The sequence below is a fragment of the Octodon degus genome, unplaced genomic scaffold (genome assembly GCF_000260255.1).
Source record: "Octodon degus isolate 3935 unplaced genomic scaffold, OctDeg1.0 scaffold00015, whole genome shotgun sequence".
In the NCBI taxonomy this organism is placed as follows: Eukaryota; Metazoa; Chordata; class Mammalia; order Rodentia; family Octodontidae; genus Octodon; species Octodon degus.
In genome coordinates, this window is record NW_004524591.1 from 26,019,197 (window position 1) to 26,046,377 (window position 27,181).

At 35.6% G+C, this 27,181-nt stretch overlaps 1 protein-coding gene across 3 annotated transcripts in view; it reads right to left on the reverse strand.

The window, feature by feature from the left end:
* Mkln1 (muskelin 1) overlaps window positions 1-27,181 on the reverse strand; it is a 377,765-nt gene that overhangs the window by 35,619 nt on the left and 314,965 nt on the right. For all 3 annotated transcript variants that reach the window (XM_023709866.1, XM_023709865.1, XM_004626545.2), the window contains 2 exons: window positions 23,582-23,803; window positions 19,245-19,374 (listed from right to left, as the gene is read on the reverse strand). In XM_023709866.1, the coding sequence (XP_023565634.1) occupies window positions 19,245-19,374; window positions 23,582-23,803 (352 nt within the window). The remainder of the gene's footprint in view (window positions 1-19,244; window positions 19,375-23,581; window positions 23,804-27,181) is intronic.

A 27,181-nucleotide genomic window follows, 5' to 3' on the forward strand; every position in this document is an offset into this window, starting at 1 on the left:
TTTTGAAGGCCAGCTTCATAACTTAAATACTAAAAAAAAAGGAACAAAAGTAGAAAATGTTGTTTTGGTCTAAATTTCTCAATTATGATTTCACACAAGAATAATTTTTTGGGTCCAGTTTTACATCTAAAAGTGTAAACTACTTTTAGGTAATTTAGAGAATCTCTTGAAACTGGAAATTCCTATTGAAAGACTTAGAAGAGAGGATGAAAGCTCTTAGTACAGTAAGCACGAAAAGACCAAGAACGTGACTGTTAAAGACAGAGCTCAAGGAGGAAGCTGTTATGATTGAAATAAGAGTGGAATGGAAGTAGGCAGTAAAGAAAAAAATCAATAAATAATCCACCAACTAGACATAATCAGCAAGAATAGGTGTTCAAGCCCTGCCTGGACTACACAGCAAGACTCTGTCTGAATGTGGGGGGAGAGAACAGATTAAAAAGTAAAGGAAAGAGATGAAGAGATGTAATGCCTTAAGTATGAAAAATCTCTGGACTGGCACTAATAGGACCAAGAAAATGGGAAGCCAAGAATAAAGACATTTCACCAAAATTTTGGAGGTATCAAAACATTTTGGAGGCGCACACCTGTAATCCCAGCGCTGGGGAGGCTGAAAGCAGAAGGATCATGAGTCCGAGCTGCATAGTGACATCCTACAATAGCCAAATACATTAAAAAAAAAAAAAAAAAAAAAGAATATTCATTGGCAAAATCTCTTAAAGGGCCAGGGAGAGGGCTCAGTGTCTAAGCACCTTCCTGACAAGCGCAAGAACCCAAGTTCCATCCCTATGCTGCGTGCTGTGCAGGTCCCGCACCTTGCTGGCCATGGAAACTGGGCATAGCAGCGCAAGCCTGTAATCTCTGCACTGGGGAGTCTGAGCCATGTAGTGAGATCCTGTACCAAATAAATAACTGAAAGATCTAAAAAGAGAAAATAAAATCTCTTAAAATACAAAATTTCTACTAACTCTTAAATTTACAGTCCGTTTCAAATATAGGAAAACTTTTTGTATGTAAAACATGTATTTGTGAATAAGTGCTTACCTGGCAAGCACAAGGGCCTGAGTTCAATCCCTGGTTCCACAAAAAAAAAAAAAAAAAAAAAAAAAAAACCAAAACCAAAAAACCCACATATATTTGCATATGAATAACGTACAAAAATATGTCAACCTACAAACAACTACTGGGGAAGGAGGAAATAGTCTTTCAGTACTTTTAGTTTCTATTTTATAATAATCCCCCAATATATAGTGCTTTTATTAAAAAAAAAAAAAAAAGCCAAGCCAAAATACAAATTTCTTATAAAATCTGACATGAATTTAAATTCTACATTAATATTTAGAATGCAAGTGCTGGCCAGATAGCTCAGCAGACTGAAGTGCCTGCTTAAGCAGGTGCAGGCCTCACCCCTGGGGCATGCTGAGACTGAGAATGAGACTGGGTAAGGCAGCGCAAGCCTCTAATCCCAGCGCTTGGGAGGCTGAAAACAGGAGGATCACTATGAGTCTGATCTGTGAGGTCAGATAAGGGGCTGGGGTTCGATGCCTGGGCCTGCTGTGCTGGTCCCACTCCTGGGGGCACACTGAGAAAGCATTTGAGACTGGGCATGATGGTGCGCACCTATAATCCCAGCTCTTGGGAGGCTGTAAACAGACGGATTGCTATGAGTCTGATCTAGTAGTAAAGACCCTGAACACCCTGTAGAGCCTTCCCTAAAATACAAAATAAAATTAAAAACTGAAAACAAAAAGTATCTAGTAAGTTCCTAAAAGTGGGGGGAGGTATTAAACCTATACTGAATGCAATTGTTCGTGTGCTTAATTCCTGCTTTTATCCATTCTACAGTAATGATTCAGATGACATTTCAAACAAACCAAAAACAAAGATTCTATATTATCTTCAAAGACAACCTAACGAAAAGATAGAGGGAGGAAGAAACGAAGGGGGGGAGGAAGGAATTAGAAAGAATTAAGATGTGTTATGCACATTTACAGACTTAACACAGCTGAAGTGATCATTAGGTACTGCAAACATGAAGTAGTAACAAAAAATTTAAACAACAAAGGCAATCTGGATTTCTCTAAGTAAACACTAAATATCCATTACAGTAATATTATAAATCTAATTTGATACCTTTCTTGAATAATGCATAACGGGGGAAGAAATCTTTGAATATAGAACATCAGATTTCACTTTTAAGTGGAGATTTTATGCATTCATATTAAAGAAAATCAGTGTAGAAAAATCATATCCATTTCATACACACATATAATTATGTCTAGCATTAGTAGTCATCTTAAACCTAAAGTTTTACTAATAGAAGCTGCTTATGAAATACAGTACAGTCGTTGGACCTTTTGGTTTTAAGTAGCAAACTCAACAGAAACTATGGTATTGCTTTCTTCAACTTACCAATTTAGTACAAAAGATATTTATAGCAGAAGGAAAAAAATGGTACTAGACAGTGTATCATCGGGAAGCAAATTTTGAACTACTTTGAAAGATAGTAGATAGGCTCATAAGATGAGAAACTACCGTCAAGAAAAAGCCCGATGCACCAGAGATAAAAGATTTTCCATGCATTAGATACCATACACAGAGAAGACAACCAGGATGCCTATAAAGACTCCTTACCCCATCATGGGTTCGTCGGCAAGTGTTCTTCAGCAAACACTGATCAGGATTCATCAAAGACTTGTGACATCTTTTTTTTTTTTTTTTTTTTTTTTTTTTTTTTTTTTTTTTAATTTTTGTTTATTTATTTGTGTGTGTGTGGCCAGCTCAGCCCACCAGGGGGCAGGGCTGGCTGGCATGTGGTGCTGGGGATTGAACCCCGGTCCCTGTGCTTTGCCAAGCTTGTTCTAAGTAGATACTTCAGACCACTGAGCCATCTCACCAGCCCCGACATCTCTTATATTTTTTTACTGAATCCTGCCTCCTGCTTCCAAATGGATTTCTAATGTGGTCTTTATACGGTGAACTTTCTGAGGCAAATATGTCTGAGAATATTTTATTTCACTCACAGCTGAGAGGAGAGTTTAAATTATTTGACTCAAAGTTGCTTTCCTTGGATAGTTTTTTGTTTTTTACTTTACTTTCTTTTTCCTATTCGGTATTGTTGTTGAACTGTTTAATAAATATCTTTTTCTGAAACCTTCCAGAATTTCAAAATTAGTTAATTTATGAGACAGGGGTTTGCTCTGTAATTCAGGCTGGCCTTGAACTCACAGCAATCCTGTCTCAGCCTCTCCAGTGCTGGGACTATAGGCATGCACCACCATGCTCAGCCTTAATGTTTTTAATTATATATACCCACAGTACACAATCTTCTTTGTCTAAATGGGTATGCCATGAGCTCTTTCAACTCATTTTGAATTCTGGTATATTTATCTCATTTATTTCACCTTAATTTTTATATTTATCTCTTACGGGAACTCCAGGATGTTGGCATTTGCACAACTGTTCTCCATATCCCTCAGTTTTTTCTATTTTTCTCTTTACCTTATTATTTTTCCTATTTCTTTCTGGGAGATAGTTTATTCAAATCTTTCAATTGATTGAGTCACTCTGACCACCCTATTTATATTATTTTATTCTTCATTTCAATTAAATTCGTTGTATCTAGTATTTCCACTTGATTCTGGTCTTACGATTTTTTAGTACAGGGGGCTTTGTTTTTGTACTTGAGTATCACACCATGAATTTATAGAGGGCAGGCTCCAATAGCTCCGCCTCCTTACTCCTGCTCTTCACAAGGTGTACTTCTCTGGGCGAAGCAAGTGTGAGCTTCAGCTAAACTCAGGTACCTTTCCCTCTGGCTTCTGTCTTCTAATCATTTTCCTCCATGCATTTCAATTTTTTTGTTTGTTTGTTTGTTTGTTTTTGCGGAACCGGGGATTGAACTCAGACCCTTGTGCTTGCCAGGGAAGCGCTTATTCCACTGAGCCATCTCCCTGGCCCTTTTTTTAATTTTTTTTTTTTTTTTTTTTTTTTGTTTGTTTGTTTGTTTCCTCCATGCATTTCAGAAAGCTATTTTGGCTCTAAAAAATACTGGGAATGTTCAACACAGACATTAATTTTCTTGGCAGGAATCTTGCCTGTGTTTATTAAAATGTCAACCCAATAGTACTAACCAACATTATATTCTTCTGCTTTTGCCATAGTAACATTCCTGTGCTATTCCTTTCTGAACAGTATGTATTTTCTTGATGTAGACAGTATCATTTTCCTCCTATGTGACCATGGGAACAGCTCTACATTTTCTAAAAGCCCTTAAAAAACCTAGATGAGGGGGCCTGCCCCTTAGCTCAGTTCTTTAAGTGGCTGCTTTAACAAAGCAGTCAGGCTCAGGTTGCTGTGGTTCAATCCCCACAACTCAAGCCAGCCAAACCTGCCCTGAAGGCATTCGGAGCAAAAAAAGAAAACCTACATGAGTGCCCCTCCACTTTCCCTTATATTCATTATTTCAATGAATTATTGAAAGACAGAGACTCTGGTCAGATGCTTATCATATTTATTTTAAATTCTTCATCCAGCCACTTTAATAACTCTGTTTTAGATCATGTAAGTTGTAAATTTACTGATTTCTTTTGAAATAGCTGTAGTCCTCAACTTTCAGGTTATGCTGGTGTGTGAATTAATGTTTTTCAGGAAGTCAGTTACTATTTGTAAAAAGACATACTGGGAAAGGCTGAGACCAAGATTGAACTGACGTCAATACCAGTAACTTTAAGGAGTTGAAGAGCCACAGGTAGTGAAGTGAAGGCACAGAGAGCCAGTATCCCTTCAGTGTAGTATCATACCCTTTGCAGAGATTTTTCTACTTTAATCCTCTGAGGGATACAGACAGCAGCTTCTGCAGAGTGAAGGGGGAAAAAGGGAAGAATGAACTACTGAGACAGACATCAGCTCACATCTTCTTCATCCATTCTGGCTCCAACAGGATTTCTGCACGGTGGTACTTCTCTTTGGATTTGATGCCAGTAGAATGCGTTACTGTTACTTGTTTCTACAGTGAAAGGGTAGAATTACCTGAAGGTAACTTGGGGACAAGAGCCTTCAGACTCCTTTGAAATGAGTTCCTGGAATCCAACTGCCTCATTTTTATTCCTCCAGGGTTGATTTGGGGTAAAGGAATTGGTGCTCTGTGTTAGTGTGCTACTTTGGTGAAGAACAGTACTTTTAAATTTTATAACCTTCTATATTGTTTGAACTTGCTTTTATTAATTATGTGCATATTACTTTAATGATTATATAATTAAAACAAAAACTGGTTGAATAAAATGGCATTATCAAAAACAAAAAAAATCTATAAAGGTTCAACTGAATAAAGACGCTGTCATTTTTAACATGCCATAATTATTAATATAGTCTTAAACATTAATTTCTTCCCAAGAAAAAAACAAGGCCATCTTAGGACAATCTTCAACACATACAATTTTGAAAGCTTTAGGATTCAGTTGCCAAAAAGCTTGACTGAAGGCCAAAAATCTTAAGTCTTCATAAACTGACTCCCAAAGAAAAATTAATGAAGCAGATCAATAAATGAGGTCATCTGTTAATCATGAACAATTTTTAAGGACACTGTCTGAGAAAACAGTAAGAAATATACAACGACTGATGCCAATCTTATTTTTAGTTTCTCAAGGAAATTACAATCTTTCACCTTTTCTCTTTCTTTTTTTAGCATCTTTTAGTTTTCTGCAAAGGCAGTATCATAGCCAATGAGGTTGATTTGAGGCATTGAAAACTTTTCTTTTAGTAACTTTGAAAACAAATAATCCAATGCTTGACTTGGCATCTGGCACATGGTGAATACTCCATATATATTTCTATATTTCTTCCCTCGAATGAACAGACATGAAAAAGTCTTCCCATTTTAAGAGACTGAGCTTTTACATCTGTTATTGTTTGTGTCTAGATATCCCCCCAAAGCCTTGTGCAATCTTAGGGTTTTTTGGAGGAGGCTGAACCTACAGTGTGTGATGCTGGGACTGAGTGTGTGACTACTAAATCAGTCCACTGATTGGTTTGCCACCACTCTAATCCCAGCTGTCTAGATACAACATTTAAGGGCCAAAAAGAATCCTGTCTTCCCTGCTTATTGCTTTGGATATTTTCTGCCAGCTAGGACTGTTCTCTGCCAGGCCACCTTAGCTTGGAGCCAGCCAATCATGGACTGAAATCTCTACAAACTGCAAGCTAAATAAATTCCTTTCTTAACTTTAGACATTGGGTATTCTGTCTCAGTAAAAGAAAACTAAGACAGATAAGCATAAAGCTCTTGGTAGTGTGATAGATCTTCTAAACATAATTTTCAATTAGTGTTAAACACAGAGCTGACATATGTAGTCTTCTAAAACCTTTCTATTCAAAGACTTATTGCCGAAAGTTACTCAGAAATAAACCCGAATTTTAGATATGCTCAATTTTAATGTAATTATGTGTTAGACACAATGCTAATAAATCCCTTCTTTCCAAGCAGCTGCCAGTTTATTGATTTAAACTATAATTTTCTTCTGAGGATAGCATTAAATTGTTGTACTCTAGTTAAAAAATAAAAGATTAGAAGTTTCTTCAGATCTTGAGATGTTAAATCTAAAGTAATACATTCATATAATTATAAAAAGCAAGGATTTAAGATTTTACAGTATCTGACAAATACAAGATTATAATAAGCACCAATTTTACTATTAGAGATATCTCTAATTGGTAATCTCAACAGTTCAAACAAATTGTTCTATGACTTCCAATAATACAAGTTGAAACTAACATTGTAAATGCACTTTTAATCAAATAACTCACATTAGTGAATCATAAAGCGTAATTATATGTTAAATCCTTCTCAAATTACAGTAATTAACTGTAGTAAAAAAGCTTTAGAAGAACAGTTAATAAACAATAGAATGGTTAAATAAATTAGAGAACATCTACATAATGAGTAAAATTGATGTTTTCCAGGAATATTTAATAAGGTCAGAATTTAAATAGTATCATGACTCATTCTTCAAAGAATTTTCTTTGCCTTACAAAGTAAGTGGTAATCTAGCAAGATAAAATAAAATATAAATGTGATTTTTTTCATTGTGGGAATTCTTTTTTTTTGGTACCAGGGATCAAACTCAGGACCTCGTGCTTGATAGTCAGGCACTTACGCTGCTGAGCTATCTCCTCAGCCTGTAAATGTAATTTTTTTTTTTTTTTTTTTTTAGAACTGGGGATTAAACTCAGGCCCTTGCGCTTGCCAGGGAAGCGCTTATTCCACTGAGCCATCTCCCCAGCCTCTGTAAATGTAATTTTTAAAATGAGGTAAAAGCAGTTCTATGGGAGAATACAATATACCATGGTTCTGATATGGCATTTTTTTGGATAGTCTAACTTAATCTAGTAAAATTTTTAGGAGATCTGGAGTACTGAAAGACTGGATGGTCTTTTTAAAATCCTGAATAAAGTATGTATATTTCCCCAGTTGTGTTGTTTAGTTTTTAATACTAGAGGGGATTGAATACTCATGCAAAGGCACACTACAACTGAGGTACATCACCAGAGTCTTGAAAAGCAGAGCAGAACTATAGCAGAGTTGAGATTACAAAACCATATACCTTAATTCTAAACTGGAGTTTCAAGGGTTATTAAAGAATTTGAGACAATGACTTACAAAACAGGATGTGAGAGATAAATACAAATTAGATTTTGGAGGTGATAGGGAAGGGGGGACAGTATAGGAAAAGCCCCAAATCAACAAAACAATCTATCAAGATTAAATACTCAGGTTACAAAAGAAAAAGAGGGAAGCAAGAGGATGCTGACATCAAGAATGGTGGTGAACTAGGCTAAGACCTACCACAAAGACCCTAAGGCACATTTAGACTTAAAGCAGAAGTGAACTGAAGTAAACAAAAACCACTGGGATTATTGTTTTTTAGAGAGAGTTTCTTTTAGCATTAATCAAAAAGTGGAGTCAATTTTCTATTTTTCCTTTCAATGCAAAACTAAAATCTCCAGAAAGATACAGCCAGCCCTTATTTACAGCTGTGTTCCTAGTGCTTATTAGCTCATTGTTTGGCATTTAGTAGGTAACCAAAAGCTACCGGTTGAACAAATGTGAAGGCATATGGATCTGTTCTGAACAAGCATTACAGAATACTTTTTAAAACGTTTACAGCAAATCTATCTTAAATAACTCCTAACTAGGAAGAGCCCAAAGTTCTCAACAACTAAGTAGATAAAGACTATGCTACATTCCTGAAAGAAAAACTAGCTAGCAATAAAAATGATTTGTTATTGATAACTCACAACAAAATAATTAAGCTGTATAAAATAACAAAAGACACATATCATACAATTCTATTTATATGAAATTCAAGAAAACATAAATTAATCTGTAGTGACAAAAAGGAGACAAAGGCTGGGGAGATGGCTCAGTGGAATAAGCACTTCCCTGGCAAGCACAACAGTCCAAGTTCAATCCCCCATTCCACAAAAAAAAAAAAAAAAAAGAGTGCTGCCCCTTTGGGGGGCCTGGCCTTAGCTCAGTTGTTTAAGTGGCTGCTTCCACAAAGCTGTCAGCCTCAGGTTGCTGTAGTTCGATCCCCACAACACTCCAGCCAGCCAAACCACCCCTGAGGGCATTCAGAGCAAAAAAAAAAAAAAAAAAAGGAGACACAGATTTAACACCAAAACACAGCTGATGGAAGTGTTGAGGAAGCGTGGTAAAGAGTAAAGGAAATCCAGAAAACAATGGCACTGTGATTGTGATGATGGTTCCCTTGGTATAGACATGTCAAAACATATCACACTGTATATTTAAAATTAAATGTGAACTATACTTGGTTAGTTTTTTAAAATACTTACACTTTGCCTGCAGTGTGGAGAATGGGTAGGGGAAGACATGGAGTACACAGGGAGAGAAAACTAGAGACTGAGGCCAAATAGGTCCTGATAGCCCACACTAACACATTGAAGCAATAATTCAAATGAGAAAAGATGGAGCAAAATCAGCATGATTTGAGAGATATTAGATCAGTACTACCTAAGGGTAATATTAACCTTTCAATGCTTAGTGTTCCATTTTTTGAATACTTATAACAATGGAAAACAGTAATTTTTTTCTCTTTAAATTCTTATCCTTTGAATTTTTCTATGCTAACTTACATGAGTTCCGTGAAAAAATTCAAAAAATTACAACCTTCTATATAAAAGAGTTAACATTCTTTTGAGAAAATTAAGGTACCAACAATAACACCAGCCCAAACTACAATCCATCTGAACTAGAAAAAAAAAAAAAAAAAGCCAGAAGCAGGCAAACCATTTCTCCTAAAATTTCATTCTGTTCATGTATGAACGCTGAAACAAACACTGAGATACTAGGTAACCTACTCAAGATTACTGAACAACCAGGTACTGGAGAGTTAGAATAGTGTTTCTCAGTCCCAACCACATTTTAAAATCCTCTCAAGGAAAAAAGAAGAAAGGGAATGGGGAAAAGAAAAGAGGAGTAGAATAAAGATGGGGAGAAAACAGAAAAGTGAAAAGAAAACAATGTCTATTTCACTTTGATACATCAACAGAACCACAGAGGCTCCTCAATTCCAAGTGTAACTGCAACAGTTAGTCCAAGTAGGGGTAGGTGGGTGTATATATGCAGGGGTGCATATGTTTACTAAAGATTAAACCCAGGGCCTTTGCTGTGAGCTACACTTCAGCCCTTTTTCAAAATTTTAAAATTTTGAGGTCTTGCTAAGTTGCCTAAGCAGGACAAAATCTGTGATTCTCCTGTCTTGGTCAAGTAGTTCTAACCAAATGCTTAACTGCCATTAAAGAGAAATCCTCAACACAATGTCCACTATACATACAAAGACAAAGCAACTCAGGAAAACTGTCAAAATTAACCACTTGCAAAGTATATTTCTAGAAAAAAGCATGGTATTTTTAAAACAAATCAGATCAAGACACTTGATAGGGAACCTTTCAAAATTTTCTACTTAGGAAAGATAGAACTTCCTACATGTGGACAAGGCCTTTAATAATCAGACTCCTATTCCTCTCTAACTTCATTTCATATGAACTTTCTTCTTCCTGTTTGCACCAGTCCTATCAGTTTCTGGAACATACAAGGTTTTTCTGATTTTGAGAAAACCATCACTTCATATCCTTCATATGAGTCTTAATTTTCTATTTATTTTAACTTTGAAAGATAATCTGCAGTTTCTCAGTGTACTCTAGCTGTTATCTACAAAAGCACTCACTGCAGCATCCAATTTATTTTCATCACACTGTGTATTACAACTGCTGGTTTCTGTCCCCAAGATTGTGAGCCCTCTGAACAACAGCATCATATTCCTCAGGGCCACAGATGAAAGCCAAGTGCGTGGAATAATAGTTGGTAAGTAGGAGACAATGACTTTTGTGGAGAAGGAGGGAAAAAGAGAGACAAGCATAGATGCTACTAGAAAATTATCAAAGAAAAAAAAATTATCAAAGATAATTAAATGAACTTCATTGTAGAATAATGCATCAAAAAACAAAAATTGAACACTGAACAGCAAAAATGCTGATTCTAATTTTAGAAAAATTGATTATAGCAGTAATGAGGGAATGAACCAACCTCTTTTTTCTATTACTACCTGTGGTTCAATAAAACGATAATAATGAAAATAATTACAATTTAATATAAATTTTACATTAGTCAAAAATAAAAGGTGTGCCAAATTTTATGACCAAAAAGAAACACATAAAAATGTTAATACTGTAGATTCTATGAATGATTTGACATTCCCTATAATGAATAATCATTACTTTAATAATCACAACAAAAAAACCAAAAAAACAATTATTGCACCTGGTAGCCTAAAGGCTTACAATGATCAATTCTGCAAATTACTACATAACTCATTTAAAAAAAAATTAAAACATTTTTTAACAATGAATTTTTTAAACTAGTTCTCTGACACCGTTATTCTTTGCTGCTTTTCTTTTCAGCATAATGGAAAAAATACTTTGTGCTACACTCAAACATCCAAACCTTAGTTTTATCATTATCTAATTGTGTAATACTGAATATATTACTTAACCTTACAGACTCAATTTCTTCTGCCTTGTCAATGAGGATAATACCACCAATTAAGATATTCTCACGTAGGATAGGGTCTAAAGAGTAGCTATTATTCCTGAACAGAATGTTACCTATTTGCTAGATGATAAACACTTTCAGTGAATCTATGATCTTCTTGTTTATCCTGTTTAATACAAAATTAGCATATTATACATTTTACCACATGTGCCCTATCAACTATCATGTCCACTATATTTTTCAGGGACAGCCTTATTAGGATTGTAGGAGAGAGCTTACCTATTTCCTTCTAGTTATTTTTTTTAATATTTATTTATTTTTATTTATTACATTTATTTATTGTGTGTGTGTGTGTGTGGCCAGCTCAGCCCACCAGGGGGCGGGGCTGGCTGGCATGTGGTGCTGGAGGATTGAACCGTGGTCCTTGTGCTTTGCCAAGCTTGTTTCAAGTAGGTGCTTTAGACCACTGAGCCATCTCTCCAGCCCCTCCTTCTAGTTATTTTAAAGAAAAGTCAGAATTGCTATCAATGGCACAAGAGAACTCGGACACAGCTTTTATGTGAACAAAAGGCTAGATTTATTGTCTGGGTGCAGACAGGCTGATAACTATGATATCAGCTGATAACAATTCTTCTGAAGCAGCAGCTTCCACAAGAAAAGTTATGTTTTATATTTAGGGCCTGGGGATGGGGTTTTACATTACCCCAATATAGAATATGGATGGAATGATTGGGGTCAGAGTTCCCAGGACAGTTAGCACAGGTGTGTAGATAATACTGGACTTCCCAGCACCAGGGAGATTGTATGCCTTGTCCTAAATTTTCTTTATTGCCATCTGTTCTGTTTGCTGAGGGCAGAATGGCCCGTTAGTGGTTTCCTGTTGTTTCCAGAGGGCTACACATTTGCTGAGAGGTTGTCTCTCAGGTCAGGCATGACAAGAGTAACTTTTTTTTAATATGTCAAAGGTTAAATCATACACTACACTTCCACTTTATCCTATGGTAACAGAATAAATGAGTAAACAATGAGGCAATTTTAGATGGAAGGGTAATACTATTATCCATTAGATCCATATTTCTAAATTACATCCTGTTTTTATCTTAGATATCACATTAACTTCCCATTTTAGTAGATAAATACATACTGTGGTATACTACCTTAAAGTTTACCTCAATTTTTGGTTTATTGTACTTTTGGCATATTATTAGACAAACACTGCTCATTTGTGGAGACAAGAAATGTACTATGCTGATGCTTCCTTAGCTTTTATTCCAAATGCTCAAACATATCTTTTGAATCTATTTTTTCTGAAAAGCTCATTTTTGGTGAGGAATAAAGGTCTACTTTCCTATGTCTTTCTGCTCTAATTTCAAATGGATGCTCATTAGGTCAACCGTGTAGAGTTCATCTAATATCAATCCTTTATTGCTTATCACAGTTGGATATCTTCCCTAGATTCTAGGGAAATGTTTCCCTTTTTGCTATTTTTACTTATTATTTCACATGGTACAGTAACTTAGTAAGGGACTTTTTTTTTTTCTCTTGGGTGGTACCAGCGATCAAACTCAGGACTTTGTGTTTGCCAGGCAAGCACTTATTCCACTGAGCTATCTCCCCAGCTCTAGTAATTTACTAAGAAAAAAATGCATAAAAAGCCTACCACTTTTATAATCTTCTGCAGCAGACACTGAAAACTGCACAATAACCATTTTCAAACCCATTCTCCTGTGTATAACAAGAAGGCTGAAAAAAGGCTAAACATCAGCTTTCCTAGACTGTACTAAATCTAGGTTTCATAGTTCTGGTCAATAAAATCTCCACACTATTCCCATGAAATCTCTATGGGCAAATTCTGCTTTTTCTTTAATCTTTTATTTATTTGGTACAGGGTCTCACTACGTAACTTAGATTCATAGTGATCTTCCTGTCTCAGCCTCCCCAGTGCTGGGATTATAGATGTGTACCACTATGCCTGGTTTCAATGCCGGCACAATGTGCCCAGTCTGGGGCTGGCACAGCATGTGGTACCAGAGATTGAACCTAGGTCCTTGTGCTTGCCAGGCAGGCACTTAGACCATGGAGGTATCTCCACAGCCAAATTCTGCTTTTCCTTTTCTTCCCCCATACCTGGAACAAAGATGTACTGAAGTGCTTCAGATAGTCTGTCACCATCATCATATAACCTCATATTAAAGACAATATGAAGAAAAAGGGGTGGAGAGGAACTAATTAGAAACCTTGGTGCTATTGTTGATTCATTACACCAGTCTCAAGTGATCTACCTCTGTGAGAGAAGCTATAATTGTTTAAGCTATTATTTAATGAGTTTTTCTATTACAAGCAAGTAAATATATTTTATTGATTAATGTTGCATATCTTCCCTCTTATTTGGGTAGGAAGACAGTAATAATTAATAATTACTGATAATAATTGATAATAATTTTCCTCAGAATTTTAAAGACAGTATTTGTTGGGAGACAAAGAAGCTGGAAAATTGGTCAAATGTGTGTAGGCAGGTGCTTGCTCAGTGCCTAAAGCAAACAAGCTACCTCAGTTCTAAGATAAGCATCTTGATTTGTCAATGTGGGCTATTAGTCACTAGGCAAGCTTGTGTCATGTGTTACTAACTTTGCAAATGTATAAATAAACGTCCATATTGTTGCTTGGGGTCATTTAGGGGTTATCTCACCAACCAGGCAGATGAGTCACCACCTAACCAAGCTTTTGTCTTCTGGTCTTTTTCCTCATTCCTGCTGCCCTTTCTCCCAGCGTAGAAGGGATCCCACTGAGACCCACGGATCCTTACACGTATTTCCTTGTTATGCCTTCTAATACTGCTGAGGATCTTTCCAAGTCCTATTACCTTAAACATCATCTTGTTCTACTCTATAAATTTCTAGGGGATCTTTTATACTGAATATGTGAAACTGTACAATATACAATGATGTGCTTTCAGGGTAGAAGGATTGCAGTCTTTCAAAATTCAATCTTGGTACTGGGAAGACAGCTCAGTTAAATAAGCACTTGCCTGGCAAGCACCAAGGGCCTGAGTTCAATCTCCAGTTCTGCCACAAATATAAATATAAATAAATAAAGCCACTGTTTTGGGGGGCTGGAGAGAGAGCTCAGTAGAATAAGTGTTGCAAGCGCAGGGTCCTGAATTCAATCCCCGGTACTACAAAAATAAATAAATAAATAAAATAAAATAAAAATTCAATCTCATTTTTGTAGGGGAATTACTTATAATATTTATAATCTGGAGATAATACAATTTAAGGAATTTTTCTTGTATTCACTTTACAGTTCTACCTCCACTGTATTATTTGTTCTCTGTTGTTGGAGAATCTCTTATAGTTCAACAGTGAACTTCCTGCATTGACTTTTTTATTCTTAGGTATTTTTGTTGTTGATGATACAGGGTAGTTCAGACTCGTAGTGACTCTCCTGCCTCAGCCTCCCCAGTGCTAGGATTACAGGTGTGCACTACCAGGCCCAGTTTAGGGGCCAGCAGGGCATGGTGCACCAGGAATGAAACTCCACTGGGGATTGAACTTGGCTTTTTTTTTTTTGTGGTACCGGGGATTGAACTCAGGACCTTGCACTTGCCAGTCAGGCACACAGACCACCAAGCTACTTATTTATTTTTTTTTTTTTTTCACTTTATGGATTTGGTACAGGGTCTCACTGCACAGCTCAGACTCGTAGTGATCAGCCTCCACAGCAATGGGATCACAGGTGTGTGCCACCATTCCTGGACTTGGTTGTCAGCTCAGTGTGCCAAAGGGGCAGGGCTGGCACAGCATGTGGGACTAGAGACAAATCCTGGTCCCTTTGCTTGCCTAAGCAGGTGCTTAGTCCGCTGAGCTATCTTACTGGCCCAAAGCTATTTATTTTTAAAGGTCTTTATTTTCTCTTTCTTGTATTCACTTTATAGTTCTTTATAGCTCGCTCTTTCTTTCTTTTTTGTATTTAGGACAGGTGTACAGGGTCTCACTGCGTACACTGGACTCATAGTGATCCTCCTGTTTAGAGCCTCCCAAGCGCTGGATTACAGGCATGCACCACCACCACCAGTCTCAATTACCTGTCAGTGTGCCCTGGGGGCGGGGAAAGCATGGCAGGCCTGGGAATTCAACTCCCAGCCCTTTAATCTGCTGAGCTATTTGGCCAACTCTTAAAGGTCTTTATTTCCCCAAATTTCTACAGCTATCTCTGTCTACTTTCTGGAAGATTTTTTTGTTGTTGTTGACAATACAATGCTTTATTTTTTTAAAAAGAATTTATTTCCTAAAATCTATTTCACCTCTACTTTTTAAGCTTTAACCTATCATTTAATGAATGCAGTATCTTTAATAAAGATGATCATGATTATTACTTTATTTAATTTGTGTTTGGTACATTATTTTAGATTTGTTTAGTGTTGTCTCCTTCATGATCAAGGCCAAACACAGAAGACATTTAACTCACGGTACTCTAAAAGTAAAGAAATAAGAAACTTAATCTGTGCATGCACAGTAGGCAATAGAATAAGAGGTACTGCGCTGAAAACTTGGGTACTGTACTAGGGACTAGGGAGTAAGATCAGCCATTTTATTTTGGTGGCTGTGGTGAGAGGCCCACTCTCTCAGCCTTCTATCTAGCAGGAAGGATTAATATGAACTACTTAACATGTACATATTTTTTTAGTTTGGTGCTTTTATTTAAAGGGAAAAGTTTTTCTTATTAAATATGAACAATTCCAATAAAAAATCTTTTAATTGATTATTTTAGAAGAAATCTGCATCAACAGTCTCATTTTACAAAATAGTCAAAAATAAAATTATTTTATAGCTAAAAAGGCAGAGTAAGCTGATTTATAACCCTACTGCCCAAATTAGGCATTTTAAATGAACAGGTCTTAATTAAAGATGCTGTACTGCACATAATAATCATAGGCAAGGGTAGGGGAGATAGTTCAGTGGTGTAAGTGCCTTCCTGGCAAGTGTAAGGTCCTGAGATGGATCCCTGGTACTGCAAAGGAAAAAAAAAAAAAAAAAAAATCACAGGCAAAGCAACTACTAGGTAGGATATCAGTAAATTATCAAAATAAGACTTTTAAGAATGAATGAGGCACTATCAGTAATTAGGCTAGATAATATAAAAAAATATATATATATATCAATCAAAGTAGTCACCCTATTTCTGGGACAATAACTTCTTAGATATTAAACCTACTATTTAAACTTTTAATTTTTTGTATTTTTAGGGAAGGGTCTACAGGGTGTTCAGGGTCTCACTACTAGATCAGACTCGTAGTGATCCTGTTTACAGCCTCCCAAGAGCTAGGATTACAGATATGCACCACCACACCCAGTCTCAATTGCCGTCTTAGCGTGCCCTGGGAGTGGGGCTGGCATAGCAGGCCTGGGATCGAAACTCCAGCCAAATCCCCGGCCCTAAGCAGGTGCTTTAATCCGCTGAGCTATTTGGCTGGGCCTCTAAATATTTTAAATGTTACAGAAGTAAATTTTTTTTTTTGAGGGAGTCTTTTTGAGACAGGGTATTGCTATGCAGTTTAGGTTGGCCTTTAGCTCACTTTGTAGCCCAGGCTGGTCTCGAACTTGCAATGATTTTCCTGCTTTAGCCTTCTGAGTGCTAAGATTACAGATGTATACCACCACACCTAGCTGACAGAAGTAGATATAAAGAAAATATAAAAAGCACTCTTCTTCTATGAAATGTTTTAAATGTCAAAACATAATTTAGAAAATAAATGGTTGATACACTGTGTATCATGATCTTAAAAGAACAGTCAAAATGTTACTCAGAAGACAGATCGTAAGAGTCTCCTCTACAAATAAGAAACAAGTAAGAGGATAAAACTGTCTTCTGCATGAACAAAAGAAACCAGCAGTATGAATGAAACAAAAATATTTTTAAGAGAATGGAACAAATAATTTAGGGAATTATCTGAACTTGTCCCTATTTCCTATTTATGTATCTTTTATTTTGCTCTTTATTTGTATTTTTTTAGTTTATCACATAAGATAAATCATGTGATATTAAACCTGTACATCTGACATATTTCACTTAACATTATGTTCTCAAATTACACCCACCTGCCTATGAGTGCTTCAAGTTTATCTCTGTTTATGGCATAGTAGTGCCCAAGTACATACATATTTTTTAAATTTTTATTTATTTTTTAAAAAGGCTTTAAAATTTTATTTATTTATTTGTGTGTGTGTGTGTGTGTGTGTGTGTGTGTGTGGCCAGCTCAGCCCACCAGGGGGTGGGGCTGGCAGGCATGTGGTGCTGGGGGATTAAACCGCGGTCCCTGTGCTTTGCTAAGCTTGTTCTAAGTAGGTGCTTTAGATCACTGAGCCATCTCATCAGTCCCAAATTTTTATTTTTGATGGACATTCTTTCTGGTATAAGATGCTATCTCAATTTACTTTTTATTTAGATTTTCCTAATGGTCAGCAATGTTGAACATTATTTCATGTGTTGATTGGTCATTATCTTTCCTTCCTTTTTGGTATTTTTAAGATGGAGTCCTAAAAATCCCATCTGCTGATTCTTGGTATTATTTCTTAAGCCACTGGGGTTCTTTCTGTTCAGAAAGTCCTTTCCTATTCCTATGTCTTCAAGAATTTTACTTATCCAGTCTTCCAGTTGATTGTTTTTGCTTTAACATTTAGATATCTGACCCATTTTGGTGTAGTACATGGTGAGAAATAAGAGTCTAAACTCAATCCTCTGTATGTGGATATCCATATTTCCAGCACCATTTATTAAACAGGCTATCATACTTTCAATATATGTCTTTCGCCCTTTGTCAAAGATCAAATAGCTAAATATGCCTGGGATTGTTTCTGCTTGCTCTATTCTGTTCCATAGATCCACACACCTATTTCTGTGCTAGAACCATGCTGTTTTAATGACAGTAGCTTTCTGGTATAACTTTAAATCTTGGGATGTAAGGCCTTCTGCTTTGATTCTGTTACCCAGGACTATTTTTAGTACTCTCATTCTTTTCTGGTTTCATATGATTTTAGGAATGTTTTCCCTAGATCTGTGAGAAATGCTATTGGTGTTTTAAGACTGAATTAAATTTGTGTACCACTTTTCAAAGTACAGCCATTTTCATTACATTAGTTTTACCTATCTAGGAACAAAGGGGAGCTTTCTATTTTCTGAAATCTTCCTTGATTTCCTGTTTCAAAGTGATGTAATTTTCTTTTTCTTTCTTTCTTTTTTTTTTTTGTGTGTAGCCAGCTCAGCCCACCCTCAGGGCGGGGCTGGTGCAGCATGTGGTGCTGGGGATCAAACCGTGGTCCCTAGCTTTGCCTAAGCTTGCCTAAGCAGGTGTTTTAGACTGCTGAGCTATCTCACCACCCCTGTGATGTAATTTTCACTGCAGAAGTCTTCCACTTCTTTGGTTAATTTCTAGGTATTCAATTTTTCTTAACTATTGTTAATGGTACTGATTTCCTAATTCCTTTCTCAATGTTTGTTATTAGTTTTAGAAATTTTATTGATGTTTGTGCTTATTTTGTATCTTTTTACATTGCTGAATTAATTCTAACAGTGTTGTAGTGGAATTTTTTTTTTTGGGGGGGAGGTCTTATAAGTAAAGGATCATGTCATCTACAAACAATACTTTGACTTCATCCTTTTTTATATATATTTTCCTTTTCTTTCTCTTGCTCAATTGCTCTAGCTAATGTTTTGAGGGCTATGTTATTTTGAAGAGGAACAGAGATAATGGACATTCTTAGCTTAATTCTGACTTTAGAAGAAAGTAAACCTGTAAACTTATAAGGCATTACCTATCACATAATGCCTTCCGTAGCAACAAAAAGAGACATATTCTACTATGATGGTGCCTAATTCAGAGGGCACTATGGTGAAACATAAGATAAAAATAAATAACAGAGAAAAAGCTAATTTGCAATATATTGTCTCCCATAATAAGCACACAAACAACTGCTGCAGTCACACATTGTCTTTCAAGAAATAATAGTAATTCAAGTATTTTTAAATAGATATATGTAACTGGAGAGCTTTCGTTCTGCTAGAATTCTTTCAATTAAAGAAACAGAAAAGGTAAATGGTTAGGAAAAAAACAAAATGGGCTTTAGTTTTCTATCCAAAATAAGGCACGAAAGAAGACATTATTATATCCTCTTACCCATTCCAGAGTCTTTCTTGGTGCCATCTGATATTATGTCTACATGATCAGAGTCCACATCGTAACTAAAGAAATCATTGAGATAGGTTTTTGATCTCTGTCCACCAAAAACATATAAACAACGATTTTTCTGAAAGAGAATAAAAGGACAAAGAGAGAAAACTATAACTTCCATGAATAATTTACAGTGATCTTTTAAAAACTTAAACCTTTACAGAAGTAGTTTTTCAACAGACTGTAAGCAATGGAGTACTATGCTAGAATAAAGAGGAAAGTATACACTGCTAACAGGTATCACCAGAGGTGCAGATTAATATATAAAAGTTGCTGCACTGTGTGAGAAAAGACCAAAAATACTATCCTCCGTGTATGAGTTAGTTGAGTATATTCCCTTCTTTTTAAAAAACTGAAGAAAGGATAAATCAAAATCTAATAAAACATAAGGGGAAGGAACAAAGCTCCTTTCTATTCCTGTCTAGAAAGAGATTAGGATTTTAACCTAAAAGGTCAACAAAGAGCCAGCAGGATAGCTCGGTGGACTAACGTGCCTGCTTAGGCAAGCACAGGGACCATGGTTCATTCCCCAGCACCATATGCCACACTGGCCCTGACCATGGGCACTTCGAGCTAGCCAGAGTCTGAGCATGGTGGCGCACATCTGTAATCCTGGTGCTAGGGAGGCTGAAAGCAGGAGGATCACCACGAGCCTGAGCTGCATAATGAGACCTTGCAACAACCAAAATCCATTAAAATAAAAAAAAGGTCGACAAATACAAAATCAAAGTCATAAGTAAAAAAATCTGTAATTTGAATTAGATTTATCAAGACTGAGTTTTTCTCTTACTTAAAAACATGTATGCATGAGAGCTGGGCTCCTACTGGCCAAAAGCAAAGAAAAAAAATGAGCACAGAAAAGAATGATAGCAAGGGATTCAAAACTATCAAACACAGAAAAATCCATTGGTTCATACTTATACTTTTAAAAAACATACCTCAATGGTTAATTTTTAAGAGTCTTAACTCAACTAATAGGATAATCAAGAAAAACGAAGTCAGACACTTACATTGCTATTCTGTATGGTTTACATTCCAGAGTAACCAAATACGTGATTTTTTTTCATTGTGATTTTGTTTGGGTTTTTTTTTTTTTTTTTTTTTTTTTTTTCAGAACCGGGGATTGAACTCAGGCCCTTGCGCTTGACAGGGAAGTGTTTATTCCACTGAGCCATCTCCCCGGCCCCTGTGGTTTTATTTGAGGAGAGGTAATAGTGTAGAATCACAGTTAATGAATGCAGAAGAAATGACATCACTAGAAAAAATCACTATTAAAAATCCAGATGATGAATATGAAATTAATAAACATTAAAACTATTAGATAGAAGAAACTTCACAACGAATCAGACTAATAGCACTTGAACTCTTTAACATCATCAAAAGTGTGACAACTAGACATTACATGCCTCTATATGTCAGTCTGAGTATACAGGAAGTATTCCCTTCTTGGCTTTCTCTCAAATGGAGATTAAAGCCAAAATAAAGCTTCTGGATATAACTTCTAGGTTTTACGAAGTATTTTGTTTGTTTTTGGCAGAACCGGGGGTTGAACTCAGGCCCTTGTGCTTGCAAGGTAAGTGCTTATTCTACTGAGCCATCTCCCAGGCCCCACAAAATATTAAGAACAGACCATATTAAACCACACTATGGAGATAAAAGCAATCTATCTGATAACACTGAGATTCTAGAGCAAAAATGACTTTAAAACAAATGAGTAGTATGTGTGTGGGAGGCAATATTATGGACTAAAGAGAACTAAAGAGCCATTGGGTATTTTTCCAGAAAAAATGAAAACATACAACAGCAACATATGTGTACACTTTTTTTTTTTTTTTTTTTTTTTTGGGTGGAATCCGGGATTGAACTCAGGCCCTAGTGCTTGCCAGGCAAGTGCTTATTCTACTGAGCTATCTCCCCAGCCCCATGTACACATGGTTACAGCAGCATAATTTGTCATAGCTAAATCTTGGGAACAAGCCAAATGCTCATCAATTGAGGAATGGATTAAAACAAAGATGCGGTATCTTTATACAATGAAGCATTACTCAGCTATAAAAGATAAATTTGAATCTTTTAAATGGATTCAATTAGAGACCATACTTATAAGTGAAATAAATCAGACCCACATGTGTAAACATCATATTATCTCCCTAGTGTAAGAACCTGAAAGAGTAATTACAATTCAAAAGGTACAAGAGATACTGTGAAAGAGAAAGAAAACTGTTCAAAGGGAAGGAACAACTGAGATAAGGGAACCGAGAAAAGAAGGGAGGGGAAAATATCTATATGGATATACCCAGGACAGCCTGGATAATTATACTGCTGATTTCTACTGGTCTACTGAAAGGAATAAATTTTATTTTTCTTTTTACCACTGCTACATGCTTATAGCTAGTAATCTGAACAACTAATTTAAAGACAATATACAATATAACAACCACTGTTTAATTCGTTTAGTGAAATTCTGTATCTTTTTTTAATACAGCTGAATATTTATTTATTCCTTTATATTTTTATATTAATTTTATTAAGAAGTAGCAATGAGACAGTTTCAAAACACGTTAGTAGGACAGTTACAATAATTAATACATTGCATGCTGTCTTTGTAATAGTGATTCATAGTACAAGATGCAGACATGATATCCTGTCTAAACACTTACTGGTTCAAAATTTTCTTCTCATTGATCTAAGAGAAAGTAGCTGTATACCTATGATTTTTTTTTTTTTTTTTTTTTTGCGGAACCAGGGATTGAACTCAGGCCCTTGCCAGGGAAGCACTTACTCCAATGAGCCATCTCCCTGGCCCCTATCTATGCTATTTTATATATACAGATATATATATTTTTTCACTACAAAATGGTCCTTCATTTATATTCCCCTTTCTTGTTTACTTTTGTCAAAGATAGGTATTCCATTGCTATTCATATATTGTAGGGGCTTGAATTCAGCAAAATAATCCAATATACTCCAGTAGTCTGTAATAACAGTGGGTTATTCACATGACTGGCAATGTCAGAAGTTGCTGACTTGAGCCTTTTACAGTTCAACGTATTAATATGGATTTACTTTCTATACCTCATTTCTATACTTTTCTGCTGGATGGTTAAGACCAAGCTAATGCAAGACCTATATAACAAGAAATGTAACTTTTGTATCTGATAAGGTCAGTCCAATCCCCTCAGGATGTACCCTGAAACCCTGTACCAGTTTGTAGATCAGTGTCAGTGTCAGCCATCTGGATGAGTCACAGCCATTGCTTGACCAATTTGCTCTCTGTGAAAGCCTGAGAGAATGTTTTCTCTCCATGTGACTCTCCTTAGGCACACTCTACATCATCGATCACTTTCCTCTGTGGCCCCATAATCTCCTTGATCAGAAAACCTGGGACACTACTGAGTTACAGGATATTACAGTACAGGTTCTCTTATGTCCCGAGTCCTCACTGACCTTGAAAGGCTAGGGTCAAAATGTTGGCTGTCCTTGTAGCCCTTCCTTCATATCATTTCTATTGTTTTTAAAAAACTTTTTCCTATTTTCTTTAAATTTAAAAAAATAAATCAAAGTTTCTCAAGAAAGAAAAAGTATATATACTGATAAATTTTAATTCTTAATTCTATGAAATCAATTACTCTTTGTACTTCATGGAGAGGTAAAAAAACTGTCCTAACTGTAAGTGGTAAGAAGGGGAAATAGCTATGCTACCTAGAAAGGCAGTAAACTTAATCATAAAACTGCTGGGGATTTGGCTCAGCGGTAGAATGCTTGCCTAGCAAGCTGGAAGGGTTGGGCTCGGTCCTCGGTACCAAAAACAAAAAATTAAACCTCCCCTTAATCATAAACTGTCTAATTTAGAATTCAAGTGATAACTGTTCAGAAGTTTTTAGGCTGACGGGAAAAGCCTCAAACTGAGCAAACAGTTCATTGGTTAAGGAGGTTTCTTTTTTTCTGTCATTGCTACACTAATCACTTATTTCTTTTTTTTCTTTTTGGTGGAACCAGGGATTGAACTCAGGCCCTTGCACTTGTCAGGGAAGCACTTATTCTACTGAGCCATCTCCCTGGCCTAATCACTTATTTCTAATGAAAAGTTTTGATCTGTTGTTGAAGATTTTCTTTTCTTTTTCTTTTTTAGTGTGTGTGGGGGTAATACTAGGAATGGGTCCCAGGCAGGCCACCATGCCACTCAGCTATATCCCTAGCCAAGATTTCAATTTTAGCATTTCTTTTCCTGTAGTCATAATACATGACAAAATAACATAATGCAATGCACAGAATAGTCTTACTGAGTGGAATAACATGCAGTGTCCTATCCGAGATTGGATGTCTTCAGGTCCAGCATTACAGGAGTCCTCTCGAAGAAGTTTCCAGGTTTGACACTGACAGTTGAAAGCAAACAATCCACTGAATTGTGGTTCACTGGCTCTGCTGTCATCTACACTGCCATTACATGTCAAAATTCTACCGCCAAAGGTGTAGATCATATGTTTTTCTGAATCCATACACATCTATCAGAGAAAGCAACAAATTGAATACCTTTAGTTTGCTTCTGCCAAATGTGACAAATGAAACTTATCTCAAAAACTCAACTTTGTCATTTACAATACTAAATACCAATCCCCTATTAAACTCATTATAATACAGCTTATTCCCAGGCACAGATTTGATTTCTAAACACCTTTTCAGATTTCCTTTTATCACAGTCAGAATAAAATACGTTGAGTTAAAGAACTTTCTGCTTTCTTTAAACTAATTTTTACCAAAATCAACCAATGTTACACATGCATTGAAATGTATCTAAGACTTAATACTGATCCTGTATAGTAATCATAAGCTTCTTTTCATCCTCCTTATAAGAGCACCCTTTTTACTGCTCTAAACAAGTATTCTATTAATTTTCTACTTAATATGAAAGCTGGTATGCAAATAAAGTGACACAATTAAATTCACTTTTGGGTTTTACAATCCTCTTCAAATTATTATTTTGTAAAATAGCAAAACAAACATTAACAATAGTTTTCAGACTGACTTTTATAGTGTGAAAATCCTGGTCTCCTTTAACCCAACCCTATATACTTACTTTTCTTTGAAATCAGATGTTAAACACAAATAACATTTATATTTAAAGAATAAACTGTGCACAGAATACATTTATTAATCCATTCTTCAGCAAAAATATAAGTATTGGCTGTGTATATTCAAATGTCTCCTCCCATGAAATTACTTTCACCATGTGTCTATTACATTTTTAATAAAAAGTTGTTTTTAATGATTTTTAAAAAGTACAAGAGATTATAGCATCTCCTAATTTTACCACCAAGATAATCTATATTTCCTTTGCCATTTCCCAGGTTTTTAATATTTCTGTAAATTAAGATGAAAATTTACTACAATATGTATCACAATATTTTACTTATTTTTGGAACTCCAGTGAGGTAGATATTGAAACTTCAAGACCTCTTTTGTTTTTTGTGGCACTGGGGATTGAACTGAGGACCTTGAGCTTGCCAGGCAAGCTCTTATTGTGCTGAGCTATTTCCCCAGCCCATCAAGACCTCTTATCTGAGTCTTAAGTTTTCTCTCATAATTTTAGCTCATTAATTTACTAATTTAGACAAAAGCCCATTTTGCTTTTTAATCAATTTACTGAGATTTTACTATTTAATAGTTTTACTATTCAACTTTTATAATTTTTATCTTTTTCATAGATGAAAAAGAAAATGGAATATTCATCAGAACTATTTTTTCATAACTATTTTAAAATACCATTTTCTTCAATTCTATTAGTTATCTTCTTGAATTTATTACTAATTTCTATTAATTCATTAATAAAGTATTATGAAAGATTCTAGCATCTCCTACTGTTTAACACCAAAACAGTCTGTACCTCCTTTACTATTTTTAAGGTTTTAAAAACACTTCCATAAATTAAGATGAAAATGTACTACTACTTCCCCCATGGTGAAATCTTGGTGAAGATGGCTAAAAAAACAAGACATTAAAGTTTTCACTGGGGAGATAGCTCAGCAGCCTTACGCACCTGGCTGGGAAGTGCAAGGTCCCAAGTTCAATGCCTGGCACCAAAAATAAACAAACAAGAAACCCCCCTCAAAACAAAAAGAGAAAGTTATCATGTTCCAAGCATTGCACAGATTGGGTGTTCCCAGTCTTCAATCTTAATCATTAAAACCAACTTATACATTGCAAAGATGACTCCACATGGCTCCACTCAACTCCAAACTGGGTTACACTATCCTGTGGAAAGTACTTATGGCTCAAATCTTTCCAAATACCCGGGGAGCATGCAGAAAATCCTGAGAGGTCCGTATTAAGTGAGTCTATTTCCATTTTCACAAATTCACAGTTCATACTAATGGCCAATATCTATTGCCCTACAGTTTTACTTCACATGGCTACACAGGAAGTATCTTTTCTCATCTTAGGGATATTTAAGCTTAACTGCTTATTCTCATTTGTCATATAAACATCTTTTTATCATAGTAGCTTTTGCCAGCATACCAGTCTAAAACATTTCAAGGAGTAACATAGTAACACTGTATTAACATGGTAATTTCCCTATCTTGACAAATAGGAAATAAAATAGAAATAATTGTAGTCAACTACTTACTCCCAAGCTTTGTTATTTTCTCAATGAAGATATAAAGTTCCAAGATAGTCAATTATCAATGACAATAAATTTTGATCACTCTAGGAAACATGCTATTCATTAGCACAGTTTACTCTCATTTTTTATTTTTACTTTTTTACTTCTATTTGGTTTTTAAATTTGTTTTGAAGTTTTGATCTCTGAAAAATGTTCCAGAAATTTAATGACCAACTCTGCATGATCCTTTCCATCAAAGATTTTAAGAAAGTCTTTTGAGCCACAAGTTGGAAGACTTGTCAACTTACAAGTTAAACATCTAAAAACTCAGTGAAAAGCAAATACCAACTTGTTTTTTTTGAAAAATAATTTTTAAAAAAATCTAAAAGTGACTTTATTTTACCCTATCATAGGAATATAAGATTGGCAAAGTCTAAGTGGGTTCAAAATAATTTTCTCCTTATAAAATTTTAGATTTTGCTCAAAAACCTTCTAAGTATCCAGCATAGTCCAATCTATTACCTTTCCAGTCCCAATTTCCAAAAATATCTCGTCAAACTGATTCTTGCTTACCAGTAGAGAACCAGTTTTCTCTCTGTGGTTGTTTTTAGGATTTTTCTCTTAAGGTTCTGAAATACCTTGATTCTGATATTTCATTAAGGAACTACCTAGATAGGAAGTTTTTCTTTCTTTCTTTTAAAAAAAAATTTATTGAGAAACAAATAGCAATGAGACAGTTTCAAAACTAATTAGTAGGACAGTTTCAATAATTAATACATTGTGCATTGTTGTCTTTGTAATGGTTATTCCTAGTACAAGATGCAGACATGATATCCTGTCCAAACAATATTAGTATTAATCTTTCTTCTCACTGAATTACGAGAAAGTAGCTGTATATCTATCCTAACTATATATGAATACAAAATGGTCCTTCATTTGTATTCCCATTTTTTGCTTAGTTTTGTCAGATATGGGTATTCCACTGCCATTCATATCTTGTAGGGGCGTGAATTCAGCAAAATAATCCAATATACTCCAGTAGTCCATAATAGTAGTAGGTTATCCGTAGGACTGGCAATGTCAGAAGTTGTTGACTTGAGCCTTTTACATCTCAGCATATTAATATGGCTTTACTCTCTATACCTTGTTTCTATACTTTTCTGCTGGATGGTTAAGACCAAGTTAAAGCAAGACCTATATAACAAGAAATGTAACTTTTGTATCTGATAAGGTCAGTCCAATCCCCTCAGGATGTACCCTGAAACCCTGTACCAGTTTGTAG